General features: G+C 40.4%; 1 protein-coding gene across 1 annotated transcript in view; it reads left to right on the top strand.

Annotated features, from left to right (window-relative positions):
- csmd2 (CUB and Sushi multiple domains 2) overlaps positions 1–27,789 on the top strand; it is a 613,472-nt gene that overhangs the window by 434,378 nt on the left and 151,305 nt on the right. The window contains exons 35-39 of the mRNA XM_048612954.1: positions 8,156–8,344; positions 11,025–11,202; positions 12,979–13,124; positions 21,834–21,914; positions 23,388–23,501. Of these exons, the coding sequence (XP_048468911.1) occupies positions 8,156–8,344; positions 11,025–11,202; positions 12,979–13,124; positions 21,834–21,914; positions 23,388–23,501 (708 nt within the window). The remainder of the gene's footprint in view (positions 1–8,155; positions 8,345–11,024; positions 11,203–12,978; positions 13,125–21,833; positions 21,915–23,387; positions 23,502–27,789) is intronic.

Here is a 27,789-nt window from a genome sequence, read left to right as displayed (position 1 = left end):
ACTAAACGCATTCTTCCCTATCCTACCTACCTGTGACTTCACTTTCAAGGAACTATGACCCTGCACTCCAAGGTCCCTTTGTTCATCAACACTGCCCAGGACCTTACCATTAAGTGTATAAGTCCTGCTTTGATTTGCCTTTCCAAAATGCAGGATGAATGTCAGATCAGTCATGATGCTATTGAATGGTGGAACAGGCTCTCAGGACTGAATGGCCTATTTCTGTTCCTGTTTCTTATGGTCTTATGGAAATTGAATCAAATAGCAAATTGAGAGAATGGAAACACAGCTTTTTATCTGTGTCCCACATTGCTATTTGAATGTCATAGATTTCTGACTCACTGATGAGAAGTGTTCAAATGCATCAAGGTGGAGAGGAACAGTCTTTAAAAGTAAAACATAACAACCAGATTCCTAGATATCTGAATATTTAAGTACTCAGATAACAGCACAAATATAGCCAAGAACTTAGAGATCTGCCCATGGGACATCATTTACAGTTCAGATTGGGCCGAATTCTGGCACTATCTACTGTCTAATAATTTATCAGCACTCATTACACCATCATGAGGAACAAAATGCTTAGTTATTACTGACGCTTATGGAACCATATCCCAACTTGAGTCATTGACATTGGGAACCCAGGAGAAAATTAAAATGTATGCAGTCTTATTCAACTATTTTAAAAATCCCAACATAACATTAAGCTTAAATATTTAACTTCCATGCTAATAAAGCAACTATTTCACTGGGACTTGGAAAGGGAGCTTTGAGCTGTGTTACAGAGAGAAAGAGAATCTTAGCTGTATGGAGTGGGAGAGATATTTGTTCTGTTCTCCTCTCTGTCAGGGAAAGAGTTAAAATGGCAAAGAGAAATACAGACGGAGACAATGCAATGTGGACCCATTAGAAACATGTTGATTCTTTCTTGTGATTCAATTTAAACAGGAATCATTACAAGCCTGTGAAGAATTTTATTTTTGTTCTTGCATCAAATAATTGTACTTTATTGCCATCCTTTCAAGATGAAATGAAAAGCTACAGAAGCTGGCAGTGCTGATGTTGTATGGTGTAAATGCTGACAGTGATACTATAGAGCAGAACTATACTTAATGTAGCCTCTAAACTGAGGAGCCTATTGATGCAGTTTCCTTGTTTATGAATTCAGATGGTCTTCCTTGAACCCTTGGGAAACGTTGCGTTCCTTCTACGTTTGCAGAATGTTAGCCATTCCAGACTCAATCTTCAGTTATTTTTCAAAATTACAGAAGGGAAAGTTTAGAATATGAATTTGATTCTTGAGGTAGAAAGATGAGCCAGATTTCTTTTGTGGGGTGGGGGGGGGGGGGAAGAGAAAGGGTCGGGTGAGAGAACTTGCAGCTACTCTTGGGAGAAAAGATAGAAAATTTTGGATGCTTTGAATGAGCCGGTCTACAATGTATTCTTTTTCAGTAAAGGGTTTTTCCTGATATGAGTAGATTCTGAATTTTATAAATATGTATAATCCTCTTTAACAAGCTTCATAAGAGCTTTGTGTGCCAAATGTAATTTTTCCCTTTTTTCACTGTACAGTGATAGATTGTTAACTCCTCGTGGGTGAATAGGGTACACACTTGCACCATTTTCTCACAGTACCAAGACAGCTTTCCAACTGCTCTAAGTTCATGAAACCATAAGAAATAGCAGAAGAAATGACAACATTTAAAAGACATTTGGATAGGTAGATGAATAGGAAAGGTTTGGAAGGATATGGGCCAGGTGCAGGTGGGACTAGTTTAGTTTGGGATTATGTTCGGCATGAACTGGTTGGACCAAAGGGTCTGTTTCCGTGTTGTATGACTCTATGACTCTAAATGTGTTGCTTGGCTATTTGTATCTGCCCCACGATTAAGTATTGTGGTCTTTGACCTCAACTTCATCTTTGTACACTCTTCCGATATCTCTCAATTATCTTAACATCTGAAAATCTGTGGACATTTTTTCCTAAATGCTCAATGACTAAGCATCCATGACTCTCTAGAAGAGAGAATTCCAATGACTTGCTATTCTGTGATTCTCTCTTCCTCTTAGTCCATAATGGCTCAGCCTTTAATCTGAGACTGTGGCCTAGAGTTTTCTGTGGTCTCAAGAAAACCCAACCTCTGCATTTTTCCACATTTTAACTTGAACACCATGCAACTTTGCCTGGGATTTGTATCTTTTCATTTCTATAATGCATTTTGCGAATCACTCAAGAGATCAGTAAGAGTGTGGTGGGGATGTCATATAAAACAATGAAAATCCATTTAAATGGCATTGAAGAGTCCCGTGACACTCTAATAAAACACTCATAGAATCACATTGCGGAAGATACTACAAAGATATCACAGATGTTGAAAAACAGTTAATTATTTCAGAGGCCAATACAACATTTAAAGAAACAGTCCTGTATTCTGAAACCAATCAAATTCAGAAAACTGTCATTCATTCTTTTGGATCAACAAATGACAGATTCTTTTTGTTTTGGAACTCAGCCAAGCATTCGCAACGATCAAAATATTAGCTTCACAACTCTAAAGTTTAGAATTTTTTAAAAAAATTATGTCTTTCACATTTCACAGCATCTTGCTGACCAATCAATAAAAAAGATCTGAAGCTTATGATTTTATTAAAGATTTCAAAAGCAAGAGATGTTTGTTCACAACCAGAACTGTCATAACTTTAAATCTTAGTGCCAACATAACAACAAGAGAGATTTTTCATTATATTACAGAGCATTTTTTTTAACCTTAGTCCCACACTCAGTCATCCATCTTTTACTGCAAGGTTGTAAAATAATCTAGTCTTGTTTTTCTTTCCCTTCATTGATTGGTTATGCCAGTTGTTAACACAGCCAGCATTTATGACTCACCCTAATTATCCTCAGGAAGGTGGTGAGTTGTTTTCTTGCACCACTGCAGTCCTTGGGATGTAGATGCACTCAGAGTGCTTTTAGAAGCAGAGTTCCAGCATCTTGATGCTGTGAAAGTGTAGCGGTTAAAGTGGAGCAATGATGTTGTTTGGGGAACTTGCCATTGGTGACATGTTCATGCATCTGCTGCTTTGCACTTCTAAGTTGTAGATATTGTGTACTTGGAGAGTGCTGTCAAAGAACGCTTGGTGAGGTCTTTCAGATCATCTTCTAGGTGGTATTGAGACTGTGGGCTGAATTTTATCAGCTGAATGTCAGTTTTGGAGAAATCCCATGAAGGGTTCTATTCATGAGCATTAGTGAGTTTTCTCATGCTACCTTCCCATGCTTGTAGCATTGTCCTTGCATCATGTCCCCATGGCACCCTGCTCACTGTATTCTCAAAGCTGCCACAGACAGAAGTATAGGCCATTGTTGGCATCACCCGAGATTCCTGACGCAAATGCCTTCTGTGAAGTCCAGTGGTGCATCCGGTCAAGCACTGGCTCTGCAGCTGCCCTGCGCAGTTTGTGTCAATTACCCAAAACATGTCAGACAGAGGGAAATTGACACCCTGCTTTGCTGACGTAGAGGTCCAGGTGGATAGCAGGAGGTACTATCAATAAAGAGTGCCTGGCCATTCCAGATATTAAGGCTTGAGAAGAGTTAGAGGTGACTTAATTGCTGTCATTGTGCAGGAGACAAGCTCTTGGCATGCATACAAAATAGTATGTTTTGCATTGGTACACTAAAGAATCAATTGGGTTACAAGTTATCTTAGATCTAGTTTTGTATAAAAACAAAATACAATGAGTCATAGAGTCATAGAGATATACAGCATAGATACAGACCCTTTGGTCCAATTTGTCCAGCCAACCAAGTATCCCAAATAAATCTAGTCCCATTTACCAGCATTTGGCCCATATCCCTCTAAACACTTCCTATTCATATACCCATCCAGATGCCTTTTAAATGTTGTAATTGCATCAGCCTTCGCCACTTCCTCTGGCAGCTCATTCCATACATGTACCATCCTCTGTGTGAAAATGTTGCCCCTTAGGTTCCTTATAAATCTTTCTCCTCTCACCTTAAACCTATGCCCTCTAGTTTGGACTCCCCTACCCGGGGAAAAGACCTTTTCTATTCACCCTATCCATGCCCCTCATGATTTTATAAACCTCTATAAGGTGACCCCTCAACATCCGACACTCCAGGGAAAATAACCCCAGTCTATTCAGCCTCTCCCTATAGCTCAAACACTCCAACCCTAGCAATATCCTTGTAAATCTTTTTTGAACCCTTTCAAGTTTCACAACATCCTTCCTATAGCAGGGAGACCAGAATTGTACACTGTATTCCAAAAGTGACCTAACCAATGTCCTGTACATCCACAACATGACCTCTCAACTCCAATACTTAATGCCCTGACCAATAAAGGCAAGCATACCAAACACCTTCTTCATTATTCTATCTACCTGTGACTCCACTTTCAAGGAATTATGAACCTGCACTCCAAGGTCTCTTTATTCAGCAACACTCCCCAGGACCTTACCATTAAGAGTAAGAGTCCTACCTTGATTTGCCTTTCCAAAATGCAGCACCTGACAGCAGTCATGCAACAGTACTGGAGACTTATGCTCCAAAAAAAAGACCTGTTCCTGGACAAGGTATTCCAGTACAATGACAACGCTGACATCGGTGTGGCAATGTAAAAGTTTGCCTAGCCATGTCTTGTCTGCAAAAAGTAAGACAAACCCAATCAATTGTCATAATTTCAGTTTGCGCTATATTATCTGAATGGTGTTGAGCTTCTTGATTGTTGTTGATATTTCACCCAATTTTAGATTCATAGAACTGTTACAGCACAGGAGGAAGACATTCAGTCCATCATGTTTGCACCAATTCTCTGAAGGAGCATCTCACCTAGTGACAGTCTCCAGCATTCTTGTCCAGGCAACTGGAGACTGTGCCATCACAATCCTGACTTGGGCCTTTCAGATGGTAGATAGTCATTGGACAGGCATGTGACAAGTTATTCACCACATTATTGATATTGCTAGTCATGTTCAATTTCTGGTCAGTGGTAACACCCTGGATGCTAATAGTTCGAGGTTTCAGTGATTTTTAAGTGCAGTTGAATGTTGTTTAGATTACCCTTTGTTGGGGGTAATTATTGCCCAGCATTTGTGTCATGTGGCTGTTACTTGGCATCTATCAGCCAAAGCCTGGATGTCGCCCAAGTCTTACTGCATAGGAACACAGGCTGCTTCAGTATCTGACGAATTGTGAATGGTGCTAAATTTTGCACAACGGTCAGCAAACATTCCCATTTCTGTCCCTATGATGAAGGGAAGGTTATTTCTGAAGCATTGGAAAAGGTTGAGTCCAGGAAGATACCACCCTCAGAATCTCCAGCACTAATGCCCTGGGACTGAGATAATTCATTTCCAAACAACCACAATTATTGAGTTAGATTTGACTCCAACCAGCAGGGTTTCACTCGTGATTCTAATTGCGATTTGAGGATGCTACTTGACACCACTCACAATCAAATGCCGCCTTGGTTTCAAAGGCATTCACCCTCACCTCACCTCTGGGTTTCAGCTCATTTATCCATGGTTGGACCAAGACTAACACAGTCAAGAGCTGAAGGTTCCTGGCAGAACCCAAACTCAGTGTCAGTGAGCATGAATATTGTGAAGGCATCAGGGGTCTTGGCTGCCAGTTTACCAGCCAGCAAGAGTCCTGAATCCCCTTATTCTCTAAAGCTCACTTCATCATGTACCTTGCAGACACTTGAGAGTGATGGACACTCACTAGGATTAAAGACTCAACAGATAAAATTTCTGTTCCCAGTTAGACACTGGCAGCTCTATTGTATGCCAACACCGCTGGGGAGGTGGTAGCTACAGTCGGTACACCATATACCCGAGACTTTGAACTATTGCTGAATACTCAGGCAAGATGTCAGTGATGTGTGAGGTCATCACAGGGTTGGGGCATTAGGAACGGGGAGGGGTAAGGGAGTCGGCAACAAATGTTGAAGGGTGTCTCCCCTTGCTTTCCCGAAGCTGGGTATCTCATCAGGTACTGAGTGCCACTGGATTATGGCGGTGCTGGCATAAGACTGTAAAATACAGGAGCAGAATTAGGCCATTCAGGCCATCAAGTCTGCTCCACCATTTGATCATTGCTGACATGATTCTCCAGCCCATTCACCTGCCTTCTCCCTGTAACCATTGATCGCCATACTAATCAAGCATCTATCTACCTCTTGTTTTAAAGGTCCTCAATGACTTGGCCTCCATATTCTTCTGTGGCAATGAGTTCCACAGATTCCCTACCCTCAGGCTGAAGGAATTCTTCCTTATCTCAGTACTAAAAGGTCATCCCTTCACTTTAAGGCTGTGCCGTCAAAGCCCAGTCTCTCCTACCAGCGAATCATCTTTTCCACATCCACTCTATCAAGGCCTCTCGTTATTCTGCAAGTTTCAATCAAATTCCCCTCATCTTTCTAAACTCCATTGAGTATAGACCCAGAGACCTTGTCGTATGACAAGCTGTTCATCCCCAGGATTAGTCTTGTAAATCTCCTCCTGATCTTCTCCAACACCAGCATATCCTACCTTAGATACAGGGCCCAAAACTGTTCACAACATTCCAAATGTGGCCTGGCCAGAGATGTATACAGTCTTGGTGGGACATCTCAGCTGTTGTATTCTAGTCCTCTTGAAATTAATCCTAACATTGTATTTGCTTTCCTAACTTTCAATGGAACTTGAATATTTACCTTAAGAGAATCCTGAACTAGGAGTCCTAAGTCCCTTTGTGATTCAGATTTCCTAAGCTTCCCCATTTAGAAAATACTCTGTGCCTCTGTTCTTCCTAACAAAGTACGTAAGCTCACACTTTCCCACATTATATTGCATGTGCCACTTCTTTGTCCATATTTCTAGCCTCTCCAAGTCCTTCTGCAGCCTCCTTGCTTCCTCAACACTACCTGCCCCTCGACCTATCTTTGTGTCATCCACAACCTTAGTAATAATGCCATCAGTTCCATTGAACAGATTGTTAATATATAACGTGAATAGTTGTGGTCTAAACACTGACTCCTGTGGAACTCCCACTAGTCATCAGCTACCATCCTATAAAAGACCGCTCTGTACCCACTCTCTGCCATCTGTCAGTCAGCCAGTCCTCTATCTATGCCAGTACTTTGTCCCTAACACCATTGACTTTTATCTTATTTTGCAGCCTCCTGTGCAACACCTTATCTAAAGCCTTCTCGAAATCCAAATCAATCACATGGACTCTAAAATCTTACCAATGACTGAAGTCAGGCTAATCTGCCTATAAGTTTCCTGTCTTCTATTTGCGGTTAATATTGTGGCAAAAAAGATCAGTCATGAGTCTGTGGGGTTTCAGTAAGCAAATACTTTATTCGGCATATGTGAGGAAGCAGGTCTTCATTGTCCGAGACGTTTACTCAACTTTAGAACTTCGTAACACATACTTAAGAGTGCTGAAGTTCCTGTTCTCCTGTAGCTCTTGTTCATGACTCATTGGCTTTGTGTTGTTTTCTGGGACTTTCTGATCCACACTTAGTAAAAACAGATAACATAGTATTGCTTTCCTGTACTATCCACCTATACTACCCAAGGGCGTCAATTAGAGGTGGAGCAGGAAAGCCATCTGTGGTATTCCCACCATGAACTTTATTGAGGGAGAGGCAGGAAGTTGGTGACATACCCACCTCTCAGGCTTATTTAAATCTCTCTTACCATTGGGAAGGGCACAGGCTTCTGCCCAGTGTTGGACCATGAACTGTAATCAGGTTATTTTTGTTTTATTCATTCATGGGACATGGGTGTCGCTGGCTGGCCAGCATTTATTGCACATCCCTAGTTTCCATTGAGAAGGTGATGGTGAATTGTCACCTTGAGCCACCGCAGTCCATGTGTATTTTAACACATATAATGAAAGAAGTTTCATATATACTTGTAACCAATGAATGATTTTCAGTCCTTTGTGGCTTGCAATTGGTATTGTTGCATTTAAACTAATTCTTGTATATCCTTTTGAAAATTGAAGTCGCTTAACATTTGCCTTCAATTCATTTCAGTAATTTTGCTCCATAATGTTCAACTGTGAGACTTTATGAAAATTATCTTTAAATAACAGAAACTGATGAAAGTGTACAATAACTTTTCACCAACTTCCTTTCAGCATATGAGTTGCATGAATGTCCCGATCCACGGCCGTTTGCCAATGGCATTGTCACAGAATCTGGTTACAATGTTGGACAGTCCATTTCATTTGAGTGTTTGCCAGGCTATGAACTTATCGGCCATTCTGTTCTAATCTGTCAGCATGGAATCGACAGAAACTGGGATCACCCTATACCAAGATGTGAAGGTATAATTCATTCCTTTTATTGATATCAATGACATTTTATAAATTGCTTTTTATGTCATTCGTTAGCAGCTGGATGTAGAATAAGCAGTAGCTGCTATTTTACATTTGACACAGGGAGTCATTTAGTTCACTCAGTTTATTTTTCAAGATATCTGAGCATATGTTCTAGTATTTTACAGTCAGATCTTTGTTCTTACTATTTCATTTTGCTTCAGTTGATACTATTTTTACCTGAAGCCAGTGAACATGAGGTAGTCATTCTAACATTAAAGCCGTTATGAAGCCTGTGTAGCAGCACCTGGCATGCTCTGTGTTAACATCAGGAATTTTGGATAATTAATAACTTTTTGCTTTTTATGAACTAGAATGTATGTTCTTTTCAATAAAAGATTGTGCACAGTGTAGTGTACAGAGTATCGTATGCAAGGTTATTCCCAAAATCGTGTCAGAGGAGGCAATTCAGTCCATTACATGTACGCTGGCTCTCCAGGTGAACATTATGATTTAATGATTTAATTATGATTTAATTCCCCACATTCAACATCAATATGACTCATCAAGGTAGCATGTTGGAAGCCAAGTCCCTCTATTCCTGAGTTGTCACAAAAGTTAACGTCTTTAAAATAAATACACAGAATTCCCCAATTTACCTCATTTCAGATACAGATTGATAAAAAGTATGAGCCAGAATGCATTATTGAACAAGAATTGCTGTTTATTACAAGTAATTATCCTCTAGCTACAGGTTAACAATTATTAACCATCAGTGTATGACTCTACAAATTAAAACTCTCATCTCCTTATAGATACGTACACACATGGCATATGCACGCGCCCACACGCACACATGCACACAGACTGACTCACTCACTCACACATTCACACACAACGAGTGAAGGAAAGCTAAAACACATTTCTTTGGTTACTGTTCATGGATTGCGAAGATAATTTTCATGACGCTTATACCAGTCGGAAATTTGCTTTTCAGTCATCCTTCTGTGGATGCTTCCACTGGTTTGTAAAGGATGCAGGTGGGTTCATGAACGAAAGGTCTCTGATTTATCAGTTAAAAGTTACAGTTTGCAACAACTGCTGAAAGAAAGATGAACTGGTTTTCTTCAAGTTTAAAATGGGTTTTGTTTTACTGTGGAGAATGGAGAGGCAGCTCCTGTGTTGGTGGAGATAAGAGCATTCTCTCTCTATCTTTTTCTCAGTCCCAAGTGTTCAGTTAATTGAGAACCAAAGACATAATTGTTAGCAGACAAAAGGCTTTTGTGATCAATAACTGGCCAGTTGTCCATGGACCAATCAATTCTTGTTTCCACCTGCATACAGAACCCCTCAGCTTGAATCCATCTGCAACCATTTAATTACAACTTGCTCAATCAGCGAATTATACAATGATTGCCGTCCACATCCCAGATGTCCTCCTATTTCACGGACCACAACTTTCCCCCTTCGGTGGTCGAAAATGCCCTCAACTGCACCTCTTGCATTTCCTGCACCTCTGCCCTCACATCCCCTCCGCCCCCCAACAAAAATAAAGACAGAATCCCCCTTGTCCTCACATATCGCCCCACCAACCTCCGCATCGAATGTTTCATTCTCCGCCACTTTCACCTCCTACAATCCGACCCCACGATCAAAGATATATTTCCCTCCCCACCCCTATCTGCCTTTCGTAGGAACCACTCTCTCCGCAACTCCCTCATTCACTCCCCATTCCCCACTAACCCCACCACCCTGATACCTTTCCCTGCAACCGCAGGAAGTGCTACATCTGCCCCTAAATGTCCCCCCTTGCCTCCATTCAAGGCACCAAACAAACCTTCCACATTAAACAGATGTTCACCTGCACATCCGTCAATGTGGTCTGTTGCATCCGCTGCTCCCGTTGTGGCCTCCTCTACATTGGTGAGACCAAACGGAGGCTCGGAGACCATTTTGTAGAGCATCTGTGCTCTGTTCACAACAAACAATAACACCTTCCAGTCATGAACCATCTCAACTCTCCCTCCCACTCCCTGGGTGACATGTCCATCCTGGGCTCCTCCAGTGTCACAATGACACCACCTGCAAACTGAGGAGCAGCTTCTCATTTTCCACCTCGGGAGCCTACAGTCCAATGGCCTAAATGTGGATGTTACCAGTTTCAAAATCTCCCCACCCCTGGCCTCATCCCATAACCAGCCCTCCCTCTCATCCCCACCTCCTTGACCTGACACAACCTGTCCACCTTATATATATATATGTACAAGTCCTTAATTTATATGCAAAATGGCATTTTTAAATACCATTAATTTTAATGCATATAGTTTGCTGTGAGTATATAATGAAAACATTACAAAATTGAGACAACTGAATAAAATGAAAAAAAATAACATTTTTTTTCATCAGAAATTGTTTATTGTCTTCCGATTTAATGAACTATTTCTTTTATTTTCAAGACTTAGAAAATTCTAAGTTACTCATGGCCATTTATCAAATTGCATGACGCGTAACAATTAAGTAATTCTGATATTGCCACCTTCGCACTCTGATGCGTTAGTGCTACATGCAAAAAAATCCAAGGTGGCTATCACTAATGCATATTAAAATTCCTGTGTTTGCTTTCTAAAACAGTTAAAACAGTTATTTATGCTAACCAGGTTTGATGTTCACATTGTCATCCTACTTTCAGTTCCCTGTGGAGGCAACATCACCACTTTAAATGGCACAATCTACTCCCCTGGCTATCCAAATGAATATCCAAACTCTCAGGACTGTACATGGCTTGTGACAGTGCCTGTGGGCTATGGGATTTACGTCAACTTAACTGTGCTGCAAACTGAACCTGGCAATGACTTCATTACTATATGGTATGAATTTCTATTCCATCATGAATCAAGTCATGTTGCATATTCAAATTTTGTCATGCACACTGATAACTTGTTGCACAGTACACTGTATATTCTCACTGGTTGGGATGACATCCCAGCAACCCAGAGTACTTTTAGTCGAGTTGAATGTTGACATTACTATGCTGGCAACAAAAAGGAAAATACTACAAATGATTTGAAGCAGAGAATGATCCATTGGCCATAAATACGGTGGAAATCAAAAAAGTACACGATGCCAAAAAGTGCACACAACCTCACTGACCATGGACCAACAGAGAATTCTCTGTTCAAAGCACCAGCTCAAACCTCTTCTCATTCCAAGTACATCCACCTATTTGAGACTAATTCCACTTCTCCGGATTTTACAGGCCCTCCCTACTCCATTGTAATTCTGCAAGGACCACTTACACATCTTCTGACCCCCTGATTTTAAGATTATTTTCATGACAGCATTTTTGTTTTGCTTATATCATACCACTTTCCTTTCTGTCATTTAATCACCATTTTCCTTCCATCGTATTGCAGTCTTTTTATTTTTGTCTTTGTCCTCTTTGTCCCTGGCCTTGCTCCTCTTAACAGCTGTTTTGTTTGTGACATCTCCTGGCTCAGATTTAACTTGATTTGACTTGCATCAACTTGAAACATGAACTCCGCCTTCCTGTCTTAACCGATGTTGCTTGCCCTGCTGAGCTTTCTTCCAATGTTTTTGTCTTCTGGCGATGGCACAAGGCTACAAAGCAGAAAGATCGTGTAATGTGGATCTTAAACTGGAAATTAAATTGTATAACGTCACTCAGGTCCTTGAATTTTGCACTATCCACTGGACTTCAATGGAAGGTGACCACTGGTTTGAATTTGGAACAAAGACAGAATTTATTCATTATACTTTGAACAAAAGACAACTTAATAGATTTTGGAAGAATTTTCTCACCTTTTTTAACCTTTGGAAGTGTGCATTCGCAGAGAGGAAAAGAGCAGACGTTGTCATGAAACATAAATATCATAAAATCCAGTGCATTGATTTAGGAGGTGTTTCACTTGCATCTTTTATTGGTTAATGTGTTAACTGTATCAGGATCACATCAATGCCTAAATCTTTTACTCAATATTGAAAGTCATTCTGACCTTCAGGAAGACACAAAATACACATTGGAGCACAGTGAGATAAATCTTCTAATTTGCTTTCTGTTTCAAAGTCGCCTTCAGTTGCCAAGGCTCAGGCTTCAGAAGTTTCTCTGTAAAACCTCTCTGCTTCAAAATCTCCTCCCTGAAAACACTTTTGTGAAATCCTCCTCTCAACAAAAAGAAGAGGCTGGCTGTCAAATTTTGTTCGACAATGATACTGTGAAGTTAAATCATTTTTGCTGCAATAAAAGTGCTATATAAGTACAAACTGTTGTTGTGGTAAGTCAGATGACGGTTGAATAGTGAAATAGGCAGACAACTGATTTCTGTTAAAAATAACTTCAATTCTGAAAGAGAAGAATTGAGGCATATTAGAAGATGTAATGATAGACTCAATTTATCAAAAGCAATGGGTGAATTTGGGCTGAAATTGGACTGCTGAGAAAAATCATGGGATTGAATTCCCTCCTCATCAAACAGTTGGAATTGAATCAAAACACAAAAATTTATCTTGTATTGCTGTGATTTGATAAAAATTCACAGATGAAATGTCAATCTCCTTTTTTTATAATTTACTTCTGCATGCCCTATTTCTCATAATTCATCTGAAGTTTCGTTATATACTTTCAGGGATGGAGCTCAGCAAAGTGCACCTCAGCTGGGGGTGTTCACTGGAAGCTCAACTAAAGAATCCACGTACAGTTCTTCAAACCAGGTTCTTTGCAAGTTCCACAGTGATATGGCAAATGGAGGTCTATTTGTTTTAAACTTTTATGGTGAGTGGTGTATGTATTTTTCCACTTTTTTTCCCATTAAGGGGTGGCACGATTGGTCAGTGGTTAGCACTGCTGCCTCACAGTGCCAGGGACCCGGGTTCAGTTCCAGCCTTGGGTGACTGCCTGTGTGGAGTTTGCACATTCTTCCCGCGTCTGCGTGGGTTTCCTCTGGGTGCTCCAGTTTCCTCCCACAGTCCAAACATGTTCAGGCTTGGTAGATTAGCCATGGCAAGTGTAGGGTTCCAGGAATAGCGTAGGGGGATGCGTCTAGGTGGGATGCTGTTCAGAGAGTTGGTGTGGACTCGATGGGCCGAACGGCTTGCTTTCACATTGTAGGGATTCTATGATTCAATGATTTTGTTCTCAATAGTACAGATTCAAGCTATGTCATTAGGTAATGATTGCAGACTTGTGCTTCAGAGTATTCAGCTGCACCTATACATTGCCCCTTCCCTTCCTATAACATTCTCATAGCTTGTTCACTTTTTGCCTTTGTTGCTGTATGACCCCTGATGGAACTACATGTGTAAAAGACAGCACTGAAAATCCCAGTTTGTGATAAGGGTAAAGAAACCCTCCTATATTTAAATGGTGAAGGATCCTTGCTAGATGAAATAACTCTCGTATGATATTGATAAAATTTAAACTATTGAAGGTGACACTGCCTCTTTTAAAAGTGGTATGTTGAAGATGTCAACTTTAAAATGATGTTTGAGAAAATGGGTTTGGTTTGAGATATTGTCCAATGATTCAAATAAATGGTTTTTGATGTCTTTTTGTTTGCATCGATAATGCTGGTATCACTTCCACATTCCATTGATAATAGTATGAGAGAGCATTTTGATTGTACAATTGCATTGAGGTACAGTTTCTGGTAGCAGTATTATGTAATGCATGCCTTTGATATTCTACATAACACTATATGCCTGAACTGTAAACTCTGGGCTACACTGCATGCTGCCAACATCTCTTGTGTCATGGATAAAATTGGACACTTGAGTGCCTAAAATGACCAAATTCCCTTTTAGCAGTTCTATTTTGTTTTTAAATTTTGGTGCAGCTTTGGTGTAGATAAAACACAGTTTTGGGACGAGCTGTCAAACTGGAACTGTGAATATTCTGTAAATCTGTAAAAAGCCTGGTTATCAACTGAGAGATATTGGCTCTTCAATGAGCAGTAAGCCTCAGCAAGACGTAATCCATACCTTTTTCTAATCATGTTAGCTTTGCGAAATGCAAAATCATTTTAAGGAGGAAAGAAAAATGTTGTAACTAAATAGATTTTATTTAACGTCCCATCTGAATTCCATTCTGACAGCTGAGTGACACAAACGTCCTAATTGCTCTCAAACCTTAGTGAGTATCCATTGAATCAACATGACATCACCATTTATCACTCAACTGGTATGTTACCCAAGATCCCATTTAGCATAGACCCAAGACCAGTTTTGCATATCACTACTGGAAACTGCATTTAATCTTTCCAAACTCATTTTCGTTTGGAATTCTCAATGATGCCTACTTTGTTTAAAAAGTGAGAAAAAGAGAAGTGCAGCCGGTATACCTCACCTGTCTCAGGACATACCAAATTACTTTAGACCCAATATATGTGCAAGAATATCACGCCATGAGCCTGACTGATGACACTAATTTTGTTGCCAGCTTAATTTTTTGTACACTCAGGACTGTTTTGCAAATGTTATCCAATCATGAAATCACATATAATGTTGAACACTTTTGAGTTCTGTGAACATGTGATGGCTGCATATGGTCAGTGCCTGCTTGCAGGAAACAGCTGACAGGATATACTGTTTGATATAAACTGCAAATATGTGTGTCATACAGCCTATATTCATAGCATCACACCAGCACTGAAATTCATATATCGCATTTGGATGATCAGCAGAATATCTTTTTGATTCGCATATTTTCTTACACATTTCATGTATGTAAATGTTTGCTAAATTTGATTTCAGTGCTGCATGTAAAAATGTCCTTGCATGTCTTTATGGACTCCGCCCTGCGCTCAAATTTGTCTTTAAAAGTGGAGCAGTCAATTGAGATCTCTTTCCTTGATTTCCTTGTCAAGAAATCAGCCAGGGGTTCTCTAATACTACCTAGTGTAAGCCCATTTTGGTCAGTGTATATGTTGAGATTTCTATGATGGTAAATAGGTATGGAGGCATTTCTTCACCTTGCAAGCTTGATGCTGAAATGGGGACATTAAAAAAGTCCTGCAAAATTGGCTGCCCTGATCAGATAATTTACTGTGTATAGCTCAAACTCATAAGTGGGCCTAATGCTGTTGGTTTTGGACTGAAAATCTTCCTTAGATTACCCTAGAATGGGAAAGAATCTGAAAAAAATCAAACGCTAGCCAAAGTTAACTGTTTCACGCTGCTATCCTACCGTAGCAACACAAGTGGTGTTCCTTAACAGGATGCTGTCAGCAAGGCAAACACATGTTCTGCCAATCACACAAATCTGTCATGTGCTGTATGAATTTCAATGCCACTCTGCTGTTAGGTTTGTAGGCCGTGCATCCCAAAGACTGATGTCAAATTGTGTCAAATAGCATATCATTTTGGCTGTTCACAATGAGCATGCTGGTGACCATGTCCAAGCAGTTTGTGTTTGCTAAACTCTCAGTGACTGATATTTGCTGTAATTCCACAAGTGGGCAATTTGTGCTGTGTGTTGAAAGAATTGGGCTGACAACCAATTTAGGATTGTCAGTCAGGCTCTCAGTAAAGCACAGTTGCACAGACTGGAAGCTACATATGTTACACTTTGTCAAATAGCATGTTGAGGTCTATGTGCAACAAACATTTGGTCCTTTACAGCCCATTTGGCATGTAATTTCCCTCAACAAAATCAAGGAAATTTTAACGTAATTATCTCATTGTTAAATTCACAATCTGAGCACCATGATCTGTCAGTTTGAACTAATTGCATTAGTTGAGCATGAATATAAAATTGCCATGGAACTGTCATTCTATCACTGCCATGTTTCAAGCCTATCGTGTCACCAGGTTTGGGGGCCTTGCTAGAAGCTTTCATTTTCTGGCATCTCTCAACTGCCTACATTTTTGTACCACTGAACAGATTTATTGAGTCAGTAAAATAAGAAAGTGAAATGACCATTATTGATGATAATTAACTCTGTTCTTACCTCCATTATTAATCCATTAAACTTATGAATTACACTTTTATCTGTAATTTTTTTAAAACTAAAATATGCCTTTCATTCACTTTTTGAGTGAAATTGCAACAGTTATCTTCTATCAATTTCTATTTTCTGGGTCTGAAGACTGCAAGGCTGAGCCTCAGTAACAAACCGTTTTCTAACTGAAGCTATCCTTTAATCTCCCTTGACTCTGTTAAAATATAATTGTGTTGGATATGTCAAATACTTTAAAAGAGAAGCTTTGCCTAACCAGTATAGCATTTGAAGTATGACTGCTAATTTAATTCAGCATCTCCACTGGGAGAAAAGCTAGAATCTTAAAAGCTGCTTTGAACATTGAGAGTAATAATGTGACTGTAATACACTCCACATTGTGCTCTCATAATGAATTCAGTTTCTACGCCATATGCCATGTCTGAGCTCACCTGTGCAGCATGGAAATTAGCCACTTAATGACAAGTATACAACTCATTATAGATGGTAGGCAAGAGCTTAGTTATGATGAGATAGCCGCTATTATTCTCCCAACTAAAAAGTGGGGTCACAGCTCACCCATAGTAATGAGCTTCATTTGTCTTCATCTTTTAACACTTACAACTGTGTTGTTTAGGCCTAACCATTATACAATGCTGATGGTGCTCGTTTCGCCTGCTGTTGGTTTAATCACCATACTAAGTGAATTTTGTTCAATCTGAAAATGATAATTTAGAATAAAAGATTGTAAAATTGAAGTAATTCATCAGTTAAAACAAAATGCATAAAACTGATGGACTAACACATCCATTTGATTGGGTGTTTTTGCTCTAATTACTTAAGATGATGATGGTACATCGAAAATGACTGAATGTCACACTGGGTTTGAATATGATTCTTTCATCTTTGGCTCTTAGATATGAAATGGAATCTGTCTGACAGGTTAAAAGCCCGCTCTTTCTGATGTATAGAACATACCCAAACAAAATGAGTTCAGGCACAATCAACTTAGTTCCTAGAGGGTATGAACCTGAGCTCAAACTGCTGGTAATTAGCTACTAACTGGCAACAAATTGGCTGCTTCATTCAGACAGGGCATGATGATGGCAGGTGCAAAAAATGTAAAGATCACACTGATGCAGTGAGAGGTGCTTTCTCAGGCTTTCTTGAGATGTAGAATTGGGAAATGTGTCAAAGAAAATATAATGATATTTTAACTATTTCTGTGCCTGAGTAAACACTACTCTTTTTTCTTGCTGCATTTGAGTACCAAGATTAAAGATTATTCTTGGAAATGGTCATTCTTTACTTCAGAATGCAAATGAAATTAACAAAGCTTCAAAATAAATAAGCACGTCAGATGGTACAATGAATCTTTGCCAGTGTTCATACATATAATAACCAACTCCTGGCATATCTGCTGTTGCTCCATTGTATGTTAGAGCAAAAATATGCACATTAGAGATGCCAAAAGCACTGTTACTTCATGTCAAATAACTTAAATATTATCATTATTGCTACACTTTTGGCTTTTTTCCCAATGTCTTCACTGGTATAATTCATTGATCTTCTGAGAATTAAATATTGGAGAAAGCAAACAAGAATAGCTTTGGCAAAATGTTGTTAAAATTCTATTCAAACACAGTTGTGTTACTAATTCTTAAACACAAAGATACCAAATATTTTTCAAAATTTACATTTTGTAATCTAAACAAAACTCTGATTTTTGCTATAACAGAGAGCCAGAAAATGCTGGATGATATCAGGAAAATGAAATCCCCCAAACTTGGTATTTCTCACTTTGGTGGGTGTGCACTGTAGTTTGCACATGTGCAGTTCCTGGATGCAACTGGCAATTTACATGATTAGCTACCTCGACGAGAATCAGATCTTGGAATTTTCCATATCAAAAACCCAGCATGTGGAGTTTGGACCAGCTAAGAGCAAGTCTGTTCTCAGTTCATTTCAATTGGATAGCCAGGATACCCTTTTAGAGAACTGAGCTGTGCCTGCAAAAATAAAGTCCCAAGATTCCTTGGGGATAGGGTGTCAGAGATCCTTTGGGAGTTGGATGATAGGCATCCTCTGGATGTAGATGTCAGGGATCCTGGGGGGAGATGGACAGGGTGGGGAGGAACGGGTCAGCCACCCGTTGAAGCTGTTAACTGTGGAGACGATTTTGACTATAAGGTGTGTAAACTCTTAAAACAGCGCAACTTGTCAAGGTCCATCAAGAAATATCAACAAATCTTGAACTGGTGACATGTCAAAATGTCCATTTATGAACATAAGTGCTTTTGTCAGTAGAGTGTGTTCTGCAATATAGAAATTTAAGTAAAACAGCTATTTTTTTCCCCCAAGTGCATGTGCTTGTGGTATTCAAGTTGGCATAGAAGGTGAGGGAGAAAGGGTGTGCGGAAGGAGGCACTAAGTTGGTGTAGAGGAAGAAGAGCCAAGAGGATTGGGTAAAGGGTATTTCCTTGCATGGGATGGCATGGGTGGAGCTAAGGAAGTGTGTGAGGGGACGTTGAGAGGGTTGGAGGAATGTTGTATATTTATCCTCTTCAGGAAATATAAGGAACAACGAGTTCCAAATTCCAACTATGTCTTGAACAGCGAGATGAGATTTTCACTAATGAGCAGCAAGGGGCCTATTTGCGTTAATTAGCATCTATTAACATCCTCATTGTTATGCAATCTCATCTTATTGATATGCAGTTTCCCATTCTCCCACCTGCCTTATAGAAACTAGACAACACCTCCGCTAACGATGTTTTGAATTAATTTTGATAAGTTTCCATTGACTGTTTAATTTTTGTTCTTATTACAGTGCACCGTCACAATCTAACTTGTTTCAGTTTCATTTTGAACCATCAGGAACTGGACAATGATAATTCCTGACATGAATGCCAGAGCAATAACCCAATGACTCCAGCCCAGCTCGCTGCCTGCCATTCTGGGCCTCCAGTTTGGGCACCGGGCACTAGCGTCTCTGGTACTCTCCATTGGCAGTGACCTCTTGCTGTCCCTATTTACCATGACCCCCAAGTCCCTGTTTGCAAAGTGCGGTGCCAATTTCCCTCTGCCCCACACGAATGTGGCAATTCACCATGCCATTGAGAAACGTGCAACATGGAGACAATGTCAAATTAACATACAGGTTCCAACCATGTGAGAGGGACAGTGACAGACCCTCTCTTAGCTCAACTGCTAATTCTGTTCTTCTCCAAAATCCACCTGCTTACAACCTCACAAAAGATCCAGTATGGTTGTGTGGTTTCTCACCAGTAATAATTGCATATTTCAAGATAGCCATCCAGGTGAGCTGGTTGAATTATCGTTAAAAGTCAAGTTACTTTTGTCCAGGCAATAACCTTTTTGAATGGTGCATCTTCAGTCGTTAAATGCTCTGTGTGCCTTCCATCGATGTATTATCTATACGGCTTAAAGGGATGCCTTTCATTGTTGGGGGGTGTAGTGGGATGAGGTACTCGGAAGCTCAATAAGTTGTGCAGACCTGCCACCCCTCCTCAAAGGGGTTGGAATACGTAGATGATGTAAATTAGTGTTAGTCATCAGATAGAGGTTCAAATCACTTGAGACTACTTCTAAAATCTGTCTTTTTAAGAGTTCAATTCCTGATTCCAACCAATAATTATTAATATTTAATGTTAGATATAAGCAAGTGTTAACACTGCTGACCAATGCCTACCCATCTACTCTAATAAGTGCTAACTTTCGTCACTTCCTGTGATGATGATTACCAAACTATTTCCATATTCAGCAGTGAGTTAATCGGGATATTAACCTGCATGCTCTGCAAAAGCAACATCACAACAGTCACATCCCAGAGACCCTAGATTACCCACACTGATTTTGAAGCATCAGTATATTAAGCAATATAAAAATTACCCTGAGGTGCCTCAAACAGCATTACTAAGTATGAAAAACATGATCATTACATGGAAAGGAAGAAATTAGATTATTTTAATCATATTCAATTGTCATCTAAATGATTACACCTCATCAAACATCAAAACCTTGAGGTTGGAATGAAAGCCAGAAAAGCTCAATTCACTCTTGATAGAATGAAAGGCAGCCAGAGGCAGACTTTCCTTAGCAATTTTCCTCCTGTTGCTCAAACTAGTAGCTTGCTAGGTTTCCATCCCAGTAAAGTCTATCCATCATAATAATCTTACCTACAATAGACTTTCTCACTGTAAATTGTATCTTGACCTTACTGTTATAATGATTCACTTGCAGCTATTTCTCTACCTTACTCTGAATCTCTATAACTGGATATTCCAAATACTTATTTGTTTATTTTTCCTAATGTGGAGCTCATTAAGAGATTGCACTTCACGGTTTGTTTGGATAGAGAACTGAATGCCTCAGGTTTGAGGCTGTCATGGGACTGCAATACAAACCCTCCAGCTAAGGTTAAAATCTCAGAAGCACTAAAAGAAAAGCTAAATTCCCTCATTCATTTCACACAACAGTCACGCAAAATCAGTAAGAATGAGTCGTCCAACTATTTTACATTCCATTTGATTTTTCATTTTCCTTTAAGGAGGGCCTTGAATTCCCTTCCAAAAGCTCTCCTCCTCTATCCCTTGTATTAAAACACTAAAATGAACCTCTTTTGAGTAAGCCTTTAGTCAGCTATTCTAATATCTCCTCCTCCCCAGTGTCCACTATTAGTAGATAAACTTTTGTAAAACATCTTTGAACTTTTGAACTTCATATCGGTATTTTATAAATCGTTGTTGTTTGTATTTAGGTGGAACAATTAATGATAAGAAAATAAGTGGGTTTTGTCAGTGAGCTTCTATCTTGAAGCGAGTCATATTGCCCCCCCTCGACTATCCATTTGAATCCTATTGTGTGTTGCTCTGTTTAACGAGGTCATAGAGCACTTGTATATTGCTGAGACCTCAGATCACACTTCTCCTTGTACTTCCTTTATATTTATCCCATTGTTTCTTAATTTATGTGCTTGATATTTTCCCCAGCTTGACTCCCTTGTCTTTCTGACAACTGATGTGTCTTTGTTAATGGTTATTGATGCTGCCACAGTCCATTTACAAATATCCAAGACTCCCTTGCACCTTATTCTCACTTTGTAGGGAATAAATTGATTTGACATTTCAGTAAAGATTGAGGGGGGCATGATGTCCCAAGAAACGTTCTCTCTCACTGCAACTGCAAAAAATCCAATTGATAATGTCAAAGGCAAATTGTGTGGAAGGACAAGTATATGATATTAGAGAGAGAAAAGGGAGTATGTTGAATGGTAATCATTTGGACTTTTTTTATCATTTATCAAATTCAAAGTTAGTGTAAAGCGAGTCACATGGTGCTCAAAAATTGTGGACATGTTTCTTCTCGAAGCACGTAACTAATTATAAAATGAAGTAATTCCAAAATATCATAAAACTTGTCCATTTCTCAGAATGACCTTTCAACACTTGAGAACAACTTATAATTTGAGATCGGATGAGATGCAGTAATTGTAACTGTAATGTCAAACATTGTCATTCTTATTGCAGCGTATCAACTTAGGAAATGTCGCCCTCCTGTCTCTGTGCCAAATGCTGAAATATTCACTGAAGATGAAGAGTTTGAAATTGGTAATTCTGTGATCTATTTTTTGTGTAATTTATCAGAAGAGGTTGGAGTCAAAACCTATCTGGTTCATCAATTCCCTTTAAGCAAGAAAATCTGTCACCCTTACCTCATCTGGTCCATATGTGACACCAGACCCATGGCAACGTGGTTGATTCCTAAGTGCCTTCTGAAATAACCTAACAAGCACTCGATAGCAATTAGACACGAGCAACAAACATCTGACTTGCCAGTGATATCTACATCCCATCCAAGAATTTTAAGAATATTAGGCTACAGCATTTAATGTCTCATCATTTAGTTGCTTGTTTCTGAAGATTGTGGTCCCAAAGATCTATAGATTCATCTTCAGTATAGATGCTTGAAGAACAAAGTCATGAAACCCATCAGAGGACACCTACTCTGAGGAGAAATGTTGAGGTTTCCTCAGAAATGTTGACAGTGTCCCTATCAGCCCCTTGCAGGGGGACAGAAACACCACAGAAATTTTAATCACAATTTCCAGGGTTCAAAGCAGGAATCCCCAAGTAAGATTTAGGTTTGGTCCCTGATGAGCCACAGTGTCTCATTTCCATGTATCAGCACGGAAACTCCCAGCCTGGGACTCAGTGTACTTTGCTTTTGGAACGTAATGATTCCATTGTCTGTACACTTCCCAAAGGTGTGATCAGAAAAGGTAAAATGTACTTTGTTTTCCCTCGAGATCTGAGTCCCCTCTGCTGCATTGCATAGCTTCTGGTTGCTCCGTTTTTTGGTCTTGTGGTCTTTATTAAAGCTGCTACAGATCCAATTGCTTTTGTCCAAACCCCTGGCTTCCCGCGTCCAGTTATCCTGCACCAAATCCCCTCTGTCTGGTAACCCACAGCCTTCAGTGTCTAGCTCTTGCTAGCTTTATCCAGACTGCTTGTTCCTATTAACATCCTTTACCCTCAGCCACCTCTTCCACCTCCCCTTCAGTCCCCTATTATCTGATTCATCCCAGCCTCTCTTGTGTGACCCTTAATTTCTCATGTTTGATTTTCTATCTCCCCAAAGCCTCCCCTACCTGTTTGAGCCCCACCTTCCATGTCTGATCTTCTCTTTCTGGTTCCTCCCACCACTGCCTCCCCTTTCTGATTTACCCATTCCCTAAAGGACAGGCCCTCACGTTTCTATTTACAACAGGATACCCCACATTTGCTCACAACTCTTCTGTCCAGCCTCTGCTTGACTTAACTCTTCACTGTGCCCAATGGCAATATTGGGATAAGAACTCCCAAAAGTGAGTCTGGGAGGAATTGGATTTGCAAGTCCACAATCTGCCATATGCAAATGATGCTGTCCCCAACAGTGCCTGGGTGATAGTCTGGGAGGGTGAAGCTGACATTTGGATCTGTTGAAAAAAATCAAAAAAGTTGGTGTTCAGAAAAATGAACAAGAATTTGTGAGATATTCTCAACTATGTGCTTGCCCTTAACTCTGCTCCTGTATACATCAAGGTGACATCATCAAGTACCAGTGCATCCCTGGGTTTACTCTGATTGGAAATGAAATATTAACATGTCGTTTAGGAACACATCTGCAGTTTGAAGGACCTCCTCCATCATGTGAAGGTATGTTCAGCGAAAGTATAATTGAATGACAGTAAGTACTGCAGCAGGAGCTAATTGTAGGTGCAGATCAATTATACATCAACTGTGTTGTTTTATCACTAGAAATGATGCTTTGTTCCTTACTGCTTCTTTTTTGTAGATTTCACTTTTAATTGATCAATTTTTTTGTTTGTTTCGTCTGGGGGAGCAGCCACAATTGAATAACTCACCGGCTCACACCTGAGGCACTTGTACAGCATCCCTGTGGTTTTACATACGCTCTCTTCATGGGCTGTTCCATCCAATGATCTAAATGCATGTCATTAATTCATAATGAGAAAGGAACTGGAATGCCAATCAAATAGTGTGAAGTCTTGTACAGGTCAAAATAGACTCTGTAATAAGACTGAAAGCACCATTACTGACAGCATGAACAAATGTATCTGGGTGAATACGTAGCAGGAATAGTGATATAAATGCTAACTGTGAAAAGAATAACTATGTATGTATATAGTTGCATGAACAGGGCCAATGTTAAGACAGAACAGCATATATTGGCCATTATATAGCACTGTATAGCAGGATCACCAGTGCCATTGCTGTTCCTGTCAGGATTGTATCCAAAAAGTTACAGAACAGGACTATGTGAGGGATGTATCAGGTCTATCTGAAACTGAACTAACAGAGGCATATATCTGGGCCTTTATAAGTTTCTTGTTGTACACTGTAGGCATTGGTCATTCACTTCTGTTTAGTAAATGTACAAATTGGTTGCATATTGGGATTGTTCATGTGTGAATATCTTGATAGATTGTCTGTGATTTAGATCTCATATAACCATATATATGTAAAAGACAGCTTTGAAAGGGTGTTTTATCTTGTTTAACATCACACAGAGCTTTATTCGCATGCAAATTGATTTTTTTTTAGTTATTCAAACTATAAAACCACTTTGAACTTGCTGCCTTCATGCAAGTTAGCTTTCCAAAGCATTTCAAAACACCATTATACTTTCTTACTTTAAAGTCGCAGGTACGTTCATAGGGATGAACAAAAGAACCATAAGTGACCCTCCCCTTTGACACAACAGAAGCTAAGGCTCCACAGGGATTGTGGTGTGCTTTGTGATGCATTGAAGAGAAATCAACGATTCACTGCACAATATCGTCACCTATTGCCAGGAAACTAGAAATGCATTGAGGAAAAATGTCTTGAGCTGAGCACAAGTGAGAAACATCTATACAGGAAGATTTTACAAGATCTCTTTTTTCTTCAGCTAAATGGAGAATGCTCTCCATTAAGGCAGTCACAAGAAGGGAATGAGATGCCTGAACCTGAATGGGAATAAAAGGAGCATAAATGCTGCCAGTTAGTAATTTAGAGATGACGAGATCGACACTACGTTTAATGTTGTATCCGAGACGACACAGGGGAGCATTGGGGTGTTCGCCGATGATTGCACAATGTTCAGTACTATTCGCGACTCCTCAGATACTGAAACAGTCCATGTTCAATTGCAACAAGATCTGGACAATATCCAGGCTTGGGCTGACAAGTGGCAAGTAACATTTGTGCCACACAAATGCCAGGCTATGAACATCACGAATAAAAGACAATCTAACCACCACCCATTGGCATTCAATGGTGTTTACATCACTGAATCCCCCACTATCAACATCCTGGGGTTTATCATTGATTTGAAACTCAACTGGACTCACCACATAAACACAGTGGCCACAAGAGCAGGTCAGAAGCTGGGAATACTGTGGAGAGTAACTCACCTCCTGACTCCACAAAGCCTGTCCACCATCTACAAGACACAGGTCATGAGTGTGTTGCAACATCTCCCCACTTGCCTGGATGAGTGCAGCCCTAACAACATTCAAGAAGCTTGACACCATCCAGGACAAAGCAGCCCGCTTGATTGGCACTGCATCCACAAGCATCCATTCCCTCCACCATTGACGCTCAGGAGCAGCAGCAGATACATTGCAGAAATTCACCAAAGATCCTCAGAAGCACCTTCCAAACCCATGACCACTTCCATCTCGAAGGACAAGGGCAGCAGATATATGAGAATGCCATCACCTTCAAGATTCCCTCCAAGCCACTCATCATCCTGACATGGAAATATGTCGCCGTTCCTTCACTGTCGCAGGGTCAAAATCCTGCAATTCACTCCCTAATGGCATTGTGGGTCAACCACAGCAGGTGGACCACAGCAGTTCAGGAAGGAAGCTCATCACCACCTTCTGAAGGGCAACTAGGGATGGGCTAGGGATGGGCAAGGAATGCTGGACAGCCAGCAACGCACACATCTCACAAATGTCTAAAATAAACAGGGCATTAACTTTTGAAACACAATTGAGAGCCATCGGCTGTAAGAATTCAGAATAAAATTAACCAGAACCATCCCAGTTTGGTTTCTTAAGGCTGAGTTTCAAGATGCTCCTTTGCTCAGCACTAAAAAATGAACCGTTCAGTGTCACGAGACAACACACAATTGGAGATGGGGAAATTTGTAATGATGTAGTGTAAGGATAAAAGTACTATGTTGAAAAATAGTGGATGTCTGACTATAATTTAGATGTATACTTATTGACTGAAAGAGTGTCTGATCCTGATTATGATTAAATTGATGTAAGCACGGTAGGATTACGCAGCCCACACTGTCTGGAGTGTAATGCAAGGCACATCCCCAGACTGATCCAAGAATTAGAACCTCAGTTTTAGCTGACTTATCATCTGCTCCTGGTGACCCTGGTGGAAGAATCGGCTGCATTGTATCTACGCTCAGACTCAGTCAAGGGTTTGCATTACAAAGTGATCAGTCATGGTACAGAGGGTAGCCCTTGTCTCTCAGTAACCATTCATGTAAGACATAAGGCCCTTGAAATAGAGCAGGAAGTTGAAAGTCCTCAAGGGTATAAGCATAATGGCAGCTCCCAGGGTATTTTAAGACCCCAGTAGTTCCTTAGAACCAACCGGATGCATAAGACTTTAGTGCAGCTGTCATCTTAACACTACAAGGTTAGGAATGGAAAGTCACACCTTGGCCCTGCTTCAACAGTTGCCACACTTCTGTGGAAGTGTCCCAGGACGTCCTTCACCTGTGGTGACATTGTGACTTGCTCATCTGGAAGAAATCGCATCCAATGGATTCTGGGCCTCCTCCCTCCCTCCCCAAGCCACACACATCCTGTGGGATCCCTCAGCTGCAACTTCATGTGTAGGATGCTCAGAATCTGCTGGAGGTTGCTGCTAGTCCCAGGATTGCTGGCTCACCTATTCCTCCTCAATTTCTCTGTGCAAAAGGTACTGCACATAAGGCTAAATGGTAAGGTAAGAGTCCAAGGTATAAGGGGTGGTGTATTAGCATGGATAGAGGATCAGCTAACTAATAGAACACATGGTTGGGATAAAGAGCATGTCCTGGATAATATTCTGTTACTAGTGGAGTGCCACAGGGATCAGTGCTGGGGCCACAATTATTTATAATAGATACTAATGACTTGGATGGGGGTATTGAATGTACTATTGCCATATTTGTGGATGCTACAAAAATTAGTGGGAAGGACAAGGCGTGAGAGAAACACAAAGGATTTGACCTTAAATTGTTTGTTAAGTCCAAGTTGCATCAAGTGTTTTGAAGAAATTTTTCACCAGGAAGGCGAAGATGTTTTCCCCATCTTAGCAAACTCATCTCATTAACTACCCACCGTCCACATATAATGTGTCTCACATCTCACTTCCACCCCATCTAATCACACATCTTATCAAAACAACTTGACTCTCACTGCATATCCTCCAAACCACTGGCACCTACACACCCATTCCATCTTTAAAAGCCCGTTGTTCACTTGCATAAGAATTGATCTTCCGAAGCTGCCTTGCTAGTTAAGGGTGGGCTCTGAAAATGGTGGAGAAGGGAAAGATGGCACCATGATTCTCTGACAAGGACCTGGAAGGCCTAAAGGAAAGGCATCTTCTTCATGGAGGAACAGCAGAGGAAGCCACACCACCAGACCTTGCCAGCCTAGTACCTAGACCAGGTACTATCTTTGGGGTGTGGCGGAGTAGCCAGAAATGCAGAAAAAAGGTCAAGCATCTTTTTCACTCCAACAGGGTAGTTGCCACACTTTTCTCTGTGCCACTTCAAACTCACTCTATCTGCTACTGTACCCATCTCTTGCTATTGCGTGTAACACCTTCTTTCACTTACTCTCTCCATTGCTGCGACCTCCCACGCCACTAACCCTTCCTGCCCCCGGTGTAACCTCCTAAGTCTTCGATACATCTCAGCACCTTT

This window comes from Rhincodon typus, chromosome 27, assembly GCF_021869965.1.
Source record: "Rhincodon typus isolate 14 chromosome 27, sRhiTyp1.1, whole genome shotgun sequence".
Taxonomy (NCBI): domain Eukaryota; kingdom Metazoa; phylum Chordata; class Chondrichthyes; order Orectolobiformes; family Rhincodontidae; genus Rhincodon; species Rhincodon typus.
This window is presented reverse-complemented; position numbering and strand designations above follow the sequence as displayed.